The 15,451-nt window shown below is 34.9% G+C and overlaps 1 protein-coding gene across 3 annotated transcripts in view; it reads left to right on the top strand.

The window, feature by feature from the left end:
* Positions 1 to 15,451, top strand: part of ARMC8 (armadillo repeat containing 8) — a 96,991-nt gene that overhangs the window by 46,261 nt on the left and 35,279 nt on the right. For all 3 annotated transcript variants that reach the window (XM_032487779.1, XM_032487782.1, XM_032487771.1), the window contains 3 exons: positions 283 to 343; positions 2,683 to 2,883; positions 5,576 to 5,671. In XM_032487779.1, the coding sequence (XP_032343670.1) occupies positions 283 to 343; positions 2,683 to 2,883; positions 5,576 to 5,671 (358 nt within the window). The remainder of the gene's footprint in view (positions 1 to 282; positions 344 to 2,682; positions 2,884 to 5,575; positions 5,672 to 15,451) is intronic.

Here is a 15,451-nt window from a genome sequence, read left to right as displayed (position 1 = left end):
GCTTTAACGTTTACTTATTCATTCAGCCATGTATTTTTGAAACAATTTTGTAGGTATTTAAAAAAAATATCTGGCTTACTGTCTGCATGTATCAGATAGTTTTCTTTGACTGTTAAATTAACAGAACCTCAGATAAGGGAGTGGCTAAACCTCCCTTATGTGAGCGTTGTCTTCTTTTCCCCCATAAAATGTTAAAGACAAGCAGAGTTGTTTTGTTTTGTTTTGTTTTGTTTAAAGCTTTAAAACACAAGCAAAAACTTACTCTCTGCCATCTTATTCCAGTTTAACTTACATGTGTAGAGCTGGAGCAATTCGGACAGATGACAACTGTATTGTACTAAAGGTGAGCTGATTCTTTCTAAAAATGTGGAAATTACCCAGTCATACACGTGTTGAATATAAATATTGATATTCCTGTTTCTTTTTACACATTTATCACTGTGGTATATGTGCATACCATGAAATAATATTAAAACAGCATGCTTTTCAGTGGGATGATGTAGTTTTAAAAAATTGGTTTTAAATGTGTTTTTAAAGTCAAAGTAAATAATTCTTTCCTTTTCAAACCTTTTCATTTTTATGGTAATTAGGAGGATGTAAAAATTGTAAAAATATGTAAAATTCAAGTTATGAAAATATACATTAGTCCTTGATTTTCATTAAGTTTGCAACAATTTTGTAGGCAAGCGGTTCACTAACAAAGACTTTTATCACCTTCATGGCAGATAATCAAAAGGCATAATGAGAAAGAATAAGTAAATAACACATGAAAGCAGTCTTCATTATTGTGATGTGTCAAATGCAACTGGAATTCAGAAAAACCCAGATAAAAGACTAGCCCTAAAAGTCTTAAGGACTGGATTCTGGTTTTAGCACTTCCACCACTGACTGGGTTAGTAGCCTTGGGCACATCCCTTATCCTTTTGGTGCTTCAGACTTGTAGTTAACTGGAAAGCAATAATTCCATAGGGTATTGTGAGAATAGCAATATATTAAATACATTAAGCATCTCATTAGTTATAAAGAACAGAACAACTATAAATGATAGTGTGTCGTTTTATGAAGGAGGTGAAAGACTTACATGTGGAGAACTACAAAACATTGATTAAGGAAATTAAAGATGATTTAAAGAATTGCAGAGAAATCCCATACTCTTGGATTGAAAGAATTAATATTGTTATAGTGGTCATACTGCCCAGAGCTATCTACAGATTTGATGCAATCCCTATCAAGTTACCCAGGACATTTTTCACAGAACTAGAACAAATAATCCTAAAATTTCTATGGGATCACAAAAGACCCAGAATTGCCAAAGCAATACTGAAGAAAAAGAACAAAGCTGGAGGAATAACCCTCCCAGACTTCAGATAGTGTGTCATTTTATGAATATGAGCTCTCTCATTATCAGTGTTCAAAATGAACCCAAGGGTAAAAGAACATTAAGAAGATTAATGTTTCCTTTAGTCTTTGGTGAAGCAAGACAATTCATTTAATGAAATCTGAGGGCCCTAAGTAAACAGCACCGCACAGAGTACTAAGGGCTTCTGTGCCCTTACTTAACTGCTCTGCCCCTCCTTTTCTTTCTCATTGCCAAACTAGGTTAATGGTATCTTCTTTATATAGTAGTTGTGAGCTTTAAATTCAATAATCCATGAATTCATGGTATTGATAAATGTTGGTAACTGTTCAAAGGAAAATAAGAATAAAGCTTTCTCCTTGGAAGCCTAGGGGTGTATTTTAAAGTCTGAAACAGCCTGATAGGAAATCAATACTGAACAGTAAAGTGCTAAACTCTGTGGTAAAGCAATAATAAGAACTTAGAAAAGAACACGCCATAGTTGACTGGTAGTTGAGGAAGGCTTCCTGTAAGTCTAACATTTCAGTTTCTATTTCCACATTATCCTTTAAAGTGAATTCGTCAGCCTTAGAAATATAAATATATGGGACATTTTTATTGAGAACCTAATGTGGATAAATTACCAAGATCAGTGCCAAGATTTTTGAAGGAGCTCAGAAGTAAAATTGGATTAGTAGATTTCACAGTCATTATAGGGAGTTATTTGGAGAACCTAGGAACTGTGATTGATGCATTTCACTTGGATTATAGAACTGGTGGAATCTGAGTAATGGTAAGATGACTGAATTTTTAAAGGTGTATTTTGTTTTTGCAACTGTAGGTATTAATCTCTAAACAAAAATTAAAAGTCATCCTAGCCATATCACTCATTAAGGAAAAGATAGCATACTTTTTCTAAGGCAAAGTCATTCCTGATTAAACTTTTGGGTGTCTTTTAATATTAGTATATATTTATTAATATATTAAATTAATATATAGACAGGGCAGAAACATCAGAAATGATTTAGTAGGGATTTTTAAATGTCTTTTGTAAGGTTGTATAATAAACTTCAGTCTTATAAATTACAAAAAGCCTAATTAGAGTTTGTATTAATGTGCTTTGATTGTATGATTATAGTGTGCCAGCATAAGTGATTAATATGCACTGAATTTTGTTTGTTTTTGCATTCCTCAAAGAAACCTTTTGTCCTCTGAAAGTCTTTATTGAAACATTTGTTCACACACATGACTCCCAGTAAAAACCATTGGGTTGATTCAACTATATGATCTCAATCATGCTTTTTGCCTTTACCAAAAAGCAAATAATTAATTTCATTGCCTTACAGACATTGCCTTGTTTGGTTCGAATGTGCAGTAAAGAGAGATTACTAGAGGAGAGAGTTGAAGGAGCTGAGACACTCGCCTATCTGATTGAACCAGATGTTGAGCTGCAGAGAATCGCGAGCATTACTGATCACCTCATTGCCATGCTTGCTGATTATTTCAAGTATCCCAGCTCAGTGAGTGCCATCACTGATATTAAAAGGGTATGTTCTCTTTTCATTTTTAGCAGCTTAAGAGGGATTGATTTTCTTACTGTTCACCACTTTGAACCAATTGATAATTACAGTTCAAAGTCCTTTTAAATAAAGGAATCTTTTACTTTTGGTAACATAGGTGATGTTGCTTTATGTGTTTATGAATCCAGTTTATTTTATGTTTATTGTCAGAAGTTTTTTTGTAAGGAGGTAATCAGAAAAGAAGAAAATTGCATCCCTAATTCCCAATTATCCTCAAAATAGTGGGGTCTCTAAGCTGGTTATTGACATTATATTAACATCATCTAATCCTATTCAAGGTCCCAGAATCATCTCTGTTGCTATGTTCTCATTCTTTAGATCAGGAGTAATCTTTTCTTCCAAGTGACTGAGTGGCCTTATTTTACTCTCCACCACTGTCTTTTTCTTTTGCTATCTCTTTTCCCCTAATTTTTGCCATCTTCTCTTTCCTTTCTGCAGTTTCATACTGCACTTTGTGTCTGCTATTGACAGCTAAAGCACCATTTAACCTCCAGCTTGAGACCATCAGGGACCAAATTGTGCTAACTTTTTCTCAAAATAGAAATTCCTTAGAACAGATAGATATTCCTTTTGGTTTTGTTTTGCTCAACCTGTTTGTCATATTCATTTCTCTAATCATGAGAGATAAATACTCTATTAGAGAAAATTTATTTAAGGAGGTCATGGTAGTGAGAGCATTGCCTTCTATTTAGTAACCAATTCTGTTTCACAAATGTGACTGTATTTTTGTGATGCCACTATTCTCAATGGTAAAATTTTTTGAACTGTTGTCTTGACCTGTCCCATACCCGAGTTCTAGAAAACTTCATCTGGTAGGCATCTGTTCATTTGGCATTTAACAATGAAAAAAACTATTAAGGGTATACCTTTCCTCTGACTCAGACAGGACCTAAAATAATCTTCATTGATATTTGTGTTAATGTACACTGCTCTTTCTGTATTAAAGTTCTGTGCCTGCTCTTCCCTCAGTAGTAGTATTTTTCCAGTAGAAGTGGTGGGTTATATTGAACCACCTGCCTTGTCTGTTTTCCCTCTGGCAACTCACTCACACTAACATAGTACCTCACAGTCCAAAGATAAATGAGCAAGTCCTAACTGTGGCCTCATGAGCATCCTTAGTTGACTGTCCCATCAAGGCAAATAGGACACTTTGATGGACATGAGAGTGAGGAAACATGGTTATAAGAACTTCTAGCCCATGCATGTGCAAATCATTTAACTAGTATATAGATTATCCCTTACGTTAGGGTTTTTCCACTTTTTTCCACCACAGTAAAACTGGAATGATAATTTTTAAAAATTATCTCCTGGATTTGAATATTAGTTTGTTTTGTCATCTTTGTTTTTGATGATGGATTATCCAGTGGTTTCCCACAGGTATAGATACTAGACCCATAAGAGAGGAATTTTTACATGTTAATAAATGTGTGATTTTCATGATATATTAGTCCAAGTCAATATTCTAATATATGATGTGACTAGAAAGTAGTTAAGACATAAGAAGAGATACTTTAGAACTTACACGTGAAAACGAGTGTTGTGTATTGGGAGTTTCCTCCCATTATCCATCAGTGCTGCTTTGACCACAGTATTTTTGAAGCTTCTCTTAAGAACTGCCTTCAGAACCACCCCAATTGAGTTTCAGTGTTTTTACTGTGGTATTTTTGTTGTTGTTACTCTAAATGATGTTACCCAGCTGGATTTCCCCATCTTCACACACCAGTGACATTTAACTTAAAAACTCTCTTAGTTGATGAAGATATATAATTGGCAGGGTTTTCTTGCTAGTATGCCACTCAACTCTTTAGGAATTCTCAAAAGAGGGTGTCATAGTATTCTGAACAACACCTATGTCTTTGCATAAGGGTAAACCTTTCCAAGGCAACTCATTTGGAAAAAGTTGTCATCATTTAGATGAGTAAGTTGTATCTCTTAGTTATAAAATTATTTACTTTACTGATATGCCTTGTGTATTTACTGGTTTGTATTTAGTCACTAGAAGTATCCTGGGAACATGCTTCTCTTTTATTTTTATGGTAGTTTGGTGATAAATTAGGTATATGGAAGAGTTGTTAACTGAGAAAGCCAGTTAATGCTATGGAAAGATAGCATTAATTGTTTACCAGTAAGTAATTTTAATGAATTTATCCCAAAAAAAGCCCCCTCTGAACATAATTCTTCGATAGCCATAATAGATAATAATGATTACCATTATCTCTTGTTTATTAAGGATTTTCACAAAAATTTCCCTGTTTCTAAAAGCTTTTTAAATGCTGAAATTCGGCTAGCACTAACCTTAATGTTTGGAAAACTTTCTAAATATTGTTGCAGTAGCACTCTAGTTATCAGCTATATCCTAGGGCTCGAAAGGCCCGAGTGTGCCTTGATTTGGGGGAGACCATTTCAGAGAGCTGGGACAAGCAAGCATCGGTGCCGCTAAAGCTACCATCTCGAAACACTGAATTTTTAGGGCTCAAAGGTTCGCAAAAGTTTTTCATATACCGGTGTCAGATGTTGTGGTGTTCACTTTTAGACAGAAGCAGACTGCAGGAATTCAAGAACACATTGACACAAACACACAGCAACTCTACTCGATTAGTTTTTTTGAAAATTTAATCATGGGATGAGTTGGAACTTACCTTTTTTTCCCCTCCCATAGCTTGATCATGACTTAAAGCATGCTCACGAACTTCGCCAGGCTGCATTCAAGCTCTATGCCTCTCTCGGAGCAAACGATGAAGACATCCGGAAGAAGGTGAGTCTGGGAGAGGGGCGTCCCCCAGTCCTGACAGCCAGCAGGCAGGGAGTGACATCAACCTGAAAGTCGTGGTGAAGAGCACTAACAGTGACTGTTTGACTATAATAAAACAGAGTGACTAAAGGCATAATTGAAGAATGAATGGGACCCGGATTTGGGGGTCGTTTGTTTGTTTTTAGAACATAGAGTGGCATGGCCGTGCTGGAATGACAAATAACTGGCGTGCTTTTTTGTGTCATTAATATGGATTATTATGTTGCACATTTTTTGCATGTGTTCTGATAAAAATCAATTCTAGCACTGTGAAGCTTCAGACACCTTGAAAGACCTAACACTAGAATTGTAAATGTTATTTATGGAAATACTTTCCAATGCCATTGAGAAATTCAAATCTCTATTGTATATTGTTCTTTGATATGTGGCTTAGTTATGTTTTGATTTTTTTTTTGCTACTGTGCAAGATTGATGTGAATAAAATCTTTGTGGAATAATGATTTTATGTTTAGTGAGTGGTCATCTGAATTTTCCAGCTCCAAAATATGTATCACTGGTATAGCACCTTATGTTACTACAGCCTAGTCTGACACTGAGCTCATGTTCTGTCTGAGAATAGTTCTAAGCAGGGAGTAAGGTATAGTGGTAAGCTCTGATTTGGCTTCCTCCACAAACCAAAAGGCTGGAGCTTACCACTCAAAAATATGTATAATCTAATAAATTATATGCAAGGCTTTTAGGAACATCAGTAAATTAATTCATGTTCTGTCTTGGTGAGCCATAGCAGAAAGAGCAAATTGTGTATTATTTACTGAACATGGCAATTTACTAAATCTCCCCATCCTATATTGGTATTTTAAGGAGCCCTGTGAGAGAAAGCACAAAGTATTAGAATTTTAATATGATTTGGAGAAGTACTTTGGGCTTGTAGAGAGAGAAGTATGGAATTAACTGCAGGTTTATTGAAATAAATGGAACCATTCTAGAAGAAAATTGAAATTGATAGCAGTAAGATTAGGTATGTAAGTAGCTTTGTTTTAAAATCAGTGCAGAAAACACAACTACGCTGAATGTTTTCCACGTACCTCAATTTAGTTCAGTTAACAAGATGTTTTTGACTTGAATTGTTTTAGTGAATATCTATGGAAATCTTTTTTGACACCATTGAGCTTTCATTTGTAAACTGTTACTTCAAGGCACACGTACTAGTGCTATGATATTCCCAATGTCTGAACATGAGTTATAGATGCTGACGTTGATGTCCCATTCAGTTCAGGTACATGGTGTATTGCAAGGGAAGAGGCTTTTATGGCAACTCATGTAGATAAAACATTTTTAAAAACTTGACATGGACTGTATAACTTAAATACGTAATAATTTGTTTGGGGATGGTTATTAGGGCCCATTGGAAAGAGAAGTATTTTACCCATTCTTTTAGCTCAAGAAGGCTTGCCATGGACTGAAAGGGAGATAGATAGGTGGACCATAATGGGGGGAAATAGGATGTCCATTTGTACTTCTTTGTAATTTTTTGTTAATAAACTATTGTTTTGGAATTAATGACTTTAATTTGTGATATCGTGTTCTAGAAATACTTGCAGCGTAACAGTCTGATGATCAAGTAGTCTATTAAAACTTGTATTTATAATATGTATAATTTCCTGATAAGGCTAAATCCTGATAATTTCTGTAGAAGTATAACAAATAAAGAATAAGTTATAATTTATAGTTTTTTTGTGTGTGCTGAAGAAAAGATACTGTGATATTCTTATGTAATGGGGATTATATAGGGTTTTTAGGAAGATATTTAATTTCTGGGAAATTAAGTGAATAATTTACAGTTCATAGCAACTACTGAAGAGAGAAATTGTAAAATGGAAAATATAAAGTAATTTTGTGATAAAATTTGCATGAAAATGATTCTTAGGAGTGGAGAATTCTTATTTTCAGTGTATAAATGATGATAAATGATAACTCTTCCTTTGAATGCATTTATTTCCATTCTATTTTTTTGTTGAAATAATTATTTGGGTAGATTTTTATTTACTTTCTCCATGAAATATTTATTTACCTTTTACACTTATGCCTTATGAACTTTGATTGTATTTCTTTCTTTCTTTTTTTTTCTGGTTTAGATTCTTGAAGTACAATGTTATTATTGTTTTATTTTTTAATGCAGTTTTTATACTTGCTGAGATGGAATTTCAGTTTACTGAGTTAATGAGTGGAGAATCTCTGATCAGATATTTCAAGGACTATAGACCTATTTCCACCCAACTCCCACCCCCTCTACCCAAGCCCCCACCAAACAGAAGCAACAAAAAGGCTTTTTGTTTGTTTCAGGATAAAAATATGAAATGTTCAGATGGCCTGCCTTTTAAATTGAAAATGGGAATGTAATTCAATAAATGCAGGAAATAACATATATCCCATTGCCCTATTCTGACCAGTTAAGGAAATGAGGCAGGATAAAGAAGAGAAAACTAAAGCAAAGAGATGGAGACAGTGAGGGGTATACACAGCAGTGAAGGAGAAAGAAACAGGCCTTTTCTCCTCCTAGAATTATGTGTCTGTCTATCCTGTTGCTTCTAAAGACGTCTGAAGGTCTGCTGTGATTTCATTTCTTGATACCTTCTCTCTGGGCCACACAAAATTAAGCTGAAAACTGAATATGACCTGTAGGTCAGAGATTTATCACTCCTGCTTTGAGGCAGTGTTGATGTGTTCCCATTAAAAGAAACCAACTATATAACGGTCCCTGGAACCTAATAAGCACTCAATAAATATTGTTACATGAATACAGAGAGATAAATATAGAAATGAAAATGCAGAAATCATACACAGAGTGACATTTCCTTTAATATACCTGGATCTTTCTGTATCCTTTTGTGCAGATAAAGTTGGTATCCTAATTCCTAGCTTGGCATCCTTTATCACTTTGTGACATAACACTCTGTGACCTACAAATTACCTGATTTCCTGTGGTGTCCTGTCAGTGAAAGAGGGTAGAAAGAGCCCTGCGGTGAGTGGAAAACATTACCATTGGCTGTGACATGAAGAGGGAGAAGAAGCCCAAGAAAAGATGAAGGACCACTCAGCTTGACAACAGATGTGGCCTGGCCATATTAAACTTAGAATAATTCAAGGATTTTGGTTAGGGAAAGCAAGGGCAGAGGTAGGAATTGAGAGCTCAATGAAAGAAGGGTCTGGAGCACATTAGCAGTAACTGAAGTGATGGCAATGCCAGGTTAAAAACTAGCTGTCATCTCTGCCATAGGGACAGCCTAGTTTCTGATGATAGCCTTTACCAGGATATTAAAGCTGACTAGGAAGCATACATTCAGTTAATGGGACAGTAAAAAAGAAAGAAGTTAAGATAACCAACAAATTATTTCAAGTAGTGGCATCCCAGTCAAAACCCCAGTCAGCCGGTTAAGTCGTGCAGGGGCAGCAGTGGCAAACAACCCTGTAGTTGTGCAGCCGATTGTTTTATAGCAAAGAGTTGCTTTTATAGAGACCATCACTTTCTTGCCACCTGTTGATCATCAGTTAGGTTGGAAATTTAAAAAGATTGTCTTTCTTTTACTATCTTCAAGGCACTTGTAGAATTTATTAGAAATAGTTAGAAAATGTAAATGGAGGAAAATTAGAAGTATTAAATATAAGTTAAAATGTAAGGAAATTAATAAATTGAACAGGATGTTAAAAAATAAAACACATTACAAATGTTAAGTGTAGTACTTATTGTAGTCTTCGCTCCTTTGAGATACCTGACTAATGGAGCCTTTCAAAAAGCTTTCCTCTTGGACTTCGAGTACTTATGTTTTAGCTGGATATCCCTTTTGAAGAACTAGAATGTAAGCTCCATGAGGGCAGGGATTTTTTTAATGTTTTGTTCCTCACTGTATTCCCAGCATCTACAGTACTATTGGATGCATAGTTGGCATTTAATAAATATTTGAAGAATGAATGGGTGAATGAAAAAAATGCATGGACAAATGGATAAATGAATCATATCACAAAATTGTGTTGTTAAGCACCGTTAATCATGTTACATATGGACCTCTCTGCATTAAGAACTTTCATAACTTTATTAGCAATTCTGCAGGTATGTGAAGAGAGGAGATTTAAAATAGAGGAACTCTATGTATCTGATCATATAGGCAAGAAGTTTCACTATACTTAGCACAGAGAAAATGCAGGAAGTTTCCCATTTTCAAGAGGCAGACAGTCCCAAGGACGTGTCTTCTACTCACTGATATAGAACAAAGAGAACATATTTTGTGGTATGGTACTTGTTTAACTTTGAAATTATTTCTTCATTTTTTTCCTTTCTAAATGTGTGATTTTTAAAAATGTATAGGATTCACCAGTGTGAATCTGGACCAGTTTTTTTCCCCTGAGGATAAAAGTATGATTTGGTTTATAGAAATTAGCCCAAGTCTCCGGAATCAACTATTCTGTAAAGTGATATATACCTGTATAAAATATTATATTCCCAACTAATGAATCTCAGATTTTTATGAAAATCATAATTAATAAAGGCCAGTAATTTAATTCAGTTCTACATAGACTGTACTGCCTACATTGTATGAACATTGTCAAGAGGGTGGAGGGAAGAGGTAAATAGTAAGATGAGATAAAGAGCAATAAAGACACAGCCTTAATACTCAGCATTTATAATAAAACCTCAGTACGTCAGAAAAAAGGAATAGCCAGTAAGAATTTGCGAGGGGCTCAAAGAATTATTTGAAACCAGTTAAAATGAACATAGTAGTATCAGTGGAGCTATCTTTGAATCAATTTGGAAATTACTAATTTAATATTTTTGTCATTTTTAATGTTTTCTAAGTGCCTTTTATTTTATATCTTCAAGAATTTAAAGCATTAAATCTTAACTTTTTGTTCCATTGGGGGAAAAATGCCATCTAGTCACAGTGGTTTTTACATAACATATGTGAAGAAGGTAGCCAAGGGTAGGATGTTTTTTCTTTTTAAATTGAACAATTTTTTTTTTACTGAACAATTTTTTTTGAGTGGTATAGGCAGAAAAAAAATTTGAAAGAAGAATGAGAATTTTTCTTCTACCCTCTTTTTCCTGGCAAAGAAAGTTATATTTTCAGGGACATTGTGAGGATGAGATAATGTATTTAAAATATTTATCATGGTGCCTGTAGGTGCTCAATAAATGGAAGCATTTATTAGAATATCTTAAAAGGCTTCATTGGAAGATTCAAAATAGATATATATTTTTAAGTGCATTAGGAGAAAAGCCAAACAATGTTGGGGTATAAATAAAAGAGGTTTAGAGTGAAGGCAGTGATCTTATGCTATAAATTTCCAAGACTATTAGTTATTCATTCTAGTCAAAAGAATACTTATATTTCAGAAGCATAGGCTCTTTCTTTAGTTTATCTATATTTAGTGACAAGATGTCTTCTTACTCTCATAATTATACTTTAAAATGTATTTAAAATACTCATTTTCAAAACTTTTTGTTGTTGTAGCATGCCCTCTGAGGCACAAAATATAATTTTGCTTTTCTTAGAGTTAATTAGAACTTACAATATAAGTCAATATGTTGGTTAAAATCATAGGTAGTAGTTGTCTTGAGAAAAGCGAGGAGGCCAAATTCTGTCTAACTTTGGTTATCTAATATTACTGTCAGTGGTTACCACAGATGTCATTTCTCCAGAGTCATCATTCATATGAAATTGTATCCCAAATACATGTGTTCAAATTTTGGACAAACGTAAATTTCCTATATTTTTGAAGTTATACGATTTTAAAATGTATTTGTAAATTTAGGTCAGTTTTTCTTAATGTCTTTCTGCTCTCTCAGAAACTTGATAAATACCTCACTTTGAACATTTTTATCATTTATTATAGCATGATTTTATTACTAGTTGGTCTTCTGTGTAATGGTGTAATTGTACCATGAAGTTATATATTTAAATATTTTGCAAAGTTCAATAATTCTAAATGGTTATTTAAAAGGTACACTGTCAAAATTCTGTGTTTGTCTCTGCCATGATATCAGGCAGATGCGAAGAATTATTTCTAAGCCTTAGCCTACGTGTTGAAACAATTGCCTGGAATATTTTTTGAAGGTTTTCGATGGTACCACAGAAGTAGCACCCTTCAGGACTTGGTTCTGCTACCAAATAACAACAAATTCATTCAGAATTCCTTGACTTAATCTGTGGTTAAATTGTTAGTTGTCGTCTGAAAGCTAATCTACCAAAGAATTTTAAATGAACTCTGCAGCATTGATTCATGATGGTAAGTATTTTTAAAGAGTTCACCATGACAGGACCAGGTTTTGCCACTTGCCCACAGTATTGAGACCCTTGGCCTTCAGCTTACTGAAAGAAGCAAACCTGGGAGTGATAATGCTATATACAGAATAGAGGTATTTATAAAATCAAGTAATGAATTTTTGTTTCAGAATTTGATTAAAGGGAGAGATAAAATTGAGTGTTACACTGCGATATCGTAGTTGCTTACATCATTGAATTACAATTCTTGTTGTTTTTTTAAAATAGGAAGTACATATTGGTTGTTTTGTTAGTTGTTTAATAATCAAGACAGATGTCTTATAAACCAGGAAATGGGCTAAAATATGGTCTGTATTAGATCTGTAGAGCTAAAATTAGTGACTTAGTTGGATTTTCAAGAATATTCTATCTGGGTAGGAATGAAATGTTCGGGGTGATATAATGTTTGTGGAATAGTAGGCATTGAGAAGATTGAGTTTGTAATAAAGAACCAGGATCATTGCTATGCTCTTTCCTATGATTAAAATGCTAGCACAGGAGTCAGCAAACTATATCCTCTGGGTACTCACTGCCTATATAATAATTCTGTAGCCTGTGAGCTAAAATGGTTTTTGCATTTTTAAATGGTTGGGGGAGGGGGAGAACTGTAAGAAGAATAATAGAATAATATTTCCTGACATGTGAAAAGTAAATCAAATTCAAATTTGTGTCCATGGACTATGATTGACAAAAAGTCTATAAAGTTTTCTTAGAATACAGCCATGTTGATTTGCTATACGCTGCCTATGGCTGTTTTGCACTACAGTGGCAGGTTGAGTAGTTGTTTGCACAGTCATATGGCCCACAAAGCCTAAAATATTTACCATCTGGCCCTTTGCAGAAAAAGTTTGCTCACCCTGTGCTAAGCTGCATAGCTAAACAAAAATGACCATAAATGAGTTTGGTGAGAAGCTGCATTTCCCATTTGCCTCTTTGTACTAGGCTATAGGAAGAAGTGGGGCCCTACCGAAGCCGGGGAGAGGGAGGTCAGTTGTCTGAGTTCCTGAAAGAGAGGCATTATCAAGTGTGATACGACATCGTCGCTGGATTCTTTTCCTACATGTTGGTCCCCTTATTTGAATGATTTGGCATGTCACAGACCCCGGACAAATTGGATAATAACTATGGCTTTTGGTTATGTTTGGAAACATTATTAGATTCTATGTATTAATTAGCAGAATGGCCTGAATAAAGATTTTTCACCATGCCAACGAGAAAAATTAAGATCTAATTAAAAATTAAGACAAAGGAAGATATTTGCTTTCCCTTATTAAGCAAATATCTCCTCAGTCTCTGCTCTACAAAGCACTGTTAGGTGGTGTGGGGGCATGTAAAAATCTTATAATTCAAATATTTACATCAAGAGGGAGTCTGTTTGGGAAACCTAATTTAACAAAACTACCATTTATTGAGCACTTACTATGTGTGGGCACTGTGCTAATAATAAGCATTAGCACGTTATCTCCCTTAAACTGTACACAGCCTTGGAAGATAGCTAGCTGCTGCAGATCAGAAAACAAGCAGTTTTTGGCAAAACCACCCAGCTAATAAGTGACAGCCCCTACATCATGTCCCAGTCTCTCTGACTCCAAAACCTATGCTGTTAACTGTTTTATTACTTTACTCGTATAAAGTTAAATGCCATTACTAGAGCCAAATCATGATGTGGAATGGCAAGAAGTTTCACAGGAGGATATGTTGTAGTCTGAAATAGTTGAAAAAGAAAATGCTAAGAATTCAGAGAACTTAATAGTTTGTATTAGGTGGTTAAAAGCATCAGATTCAGCAAATGTGTCTTTTTCTCTCGTAGTTTTTGGTACCAAGTGGATGATGAGCTGCATTAATTATGTCCATTTATTCATCTGTCACTTATAATATACCTCCTCCTGTGTGCCCAGGGATGAAGCAGAAGACTGGTGTGTGTACCCTTTGGGAGCTTACAGTTTAAAGTAGCTAAGGAATGAGACACTAAATCGCTATGCAGTAATCCCAGGGCCTCGTGTGTGTGTAGAAAGTCTTATCTGCATTGAAAGTCGGTTTTGCTGTGATCAGTACACCCAGATATGACTAAAATAAGGCTGTAATTGAAGCCTATTATGAGTGAGTCTGGAAGAGTCCGTCTACTTTAAAGTTTACAACAAGCATTCTCACCTTTTCCTTCCAGGATATTAAGATAAGTTGTTTCAGAAATTTTGACCCACAAAATGAAAACTGGCCATATTTGTTTTCCTTCTGTATCGATTAGAAATGTTTTTCTAAGGCCACTGTCTAGATGTGACTACACTGTAAATTACTGTCCTAGAAAGGAAACATCCAGAGTTAATGATGTCATACAGTACTGTTTCAGAATTTTATTTTATAGACAGCTTCCTTATGGGATAGATTTAAACTTGAGGCAGCATTTTGAAATCCTTGGGTCTTTTAGCTATAATGTTCATAACTAGAATGTAAGCCCCATAGAATTGGTACCTGGTATATAGCAGATACTGTGCTTGTATTTATTGAGTAAATTGTGTTATGTCTGGACATTAGAATTCAGCCAGCCAGCCTGTTGGATAGTTAAGACCGTTGCATGCACGACCATGTGTAGAGGAGTCGGGGCTGAGCAGGGGCCATTGTGTTGTACAGTTCTTGGGGCAGGGCATCATTCAGATCCCTGGAAAGCAGTAAGAGATGGAGGGGAAGTTTTTGGTTTGTTGTTTGAATAGTTATTTATAACTGTTTTATTTATGTGCTAAAATAAAAAAGTGTAATTCAGCATCTGTTTAAACAGGTTCTATTCTGCCACTAAGCTAATGATTGAACTTCAAAAATTGAACTCTTATGTGTAGAGAAATACTGTTTTGTTAGAGGAAGTGTTGATCTATTTTTAGACATTGTAAGTATTTCTCACACAATGTCTTTATATTTTGGTTTTAGGAGAAGTCAGGCCAAAAGAGTTCTCCTACTTTTCCTTAAAGTGTAGAAAAGTTTAAAACTTTGAGTGTTTCTTCTAAACATTTAACATAAGTGAAGTTACCCAGCTATTAAGAAGATTAAAAGGTCTTGAGGTAGAAATTACAAAATACCACTTAAAGAGGCTTTATAAAGAGCAAGAATTAAATATGGAAGCTTAAAAATGCACCCACCATTAGAACCCCCTCCTCTTCATTCTGCACTCCTAAAGTGAAGTGATTCTGCTCCCAGGCTTAGACCTGCAGGACAGGTTATTAGATGTTAATTTCAGTTCCGTGCCTTCAAGAGAAAGGACCAAAAGTAGGCCCTGTAGGTCAACTCTTAGGATGCTTTGTTTTTCAGTTTTCTGGCTGAAAGGACGTGTAATTTCCCCAAACCCCTTGCCTCCCAAGATTGTGGAGTTAGAGAAATTTGGTAGGAATGTGGGAGTGTAGAGCAATGGAAGACTGAGAGAATGGAAGAAATGCTTTGTAAAATGTTTACTGAGACTCCAGAATATAACGTTTTGATC

The sequence above is a fragment of the Camelus ferus genome, chromosome 1 (assembly GCF_009834535.1).
Source record: "Camelus ferus isolate YT-003-E chromosome 1, BCGSAC_Cfer_1.0, whole genome shotgun sequence".
Classification (NCBI taxonomy): Eukaryota; Metazoa; Chordata; class Mammalia; order Artiodactyla; family Camelidae; genus Camelus; species Camelus ferus.
This window is presented reverse-complemented; position numbering and strand designations above follow the sequence as displayed.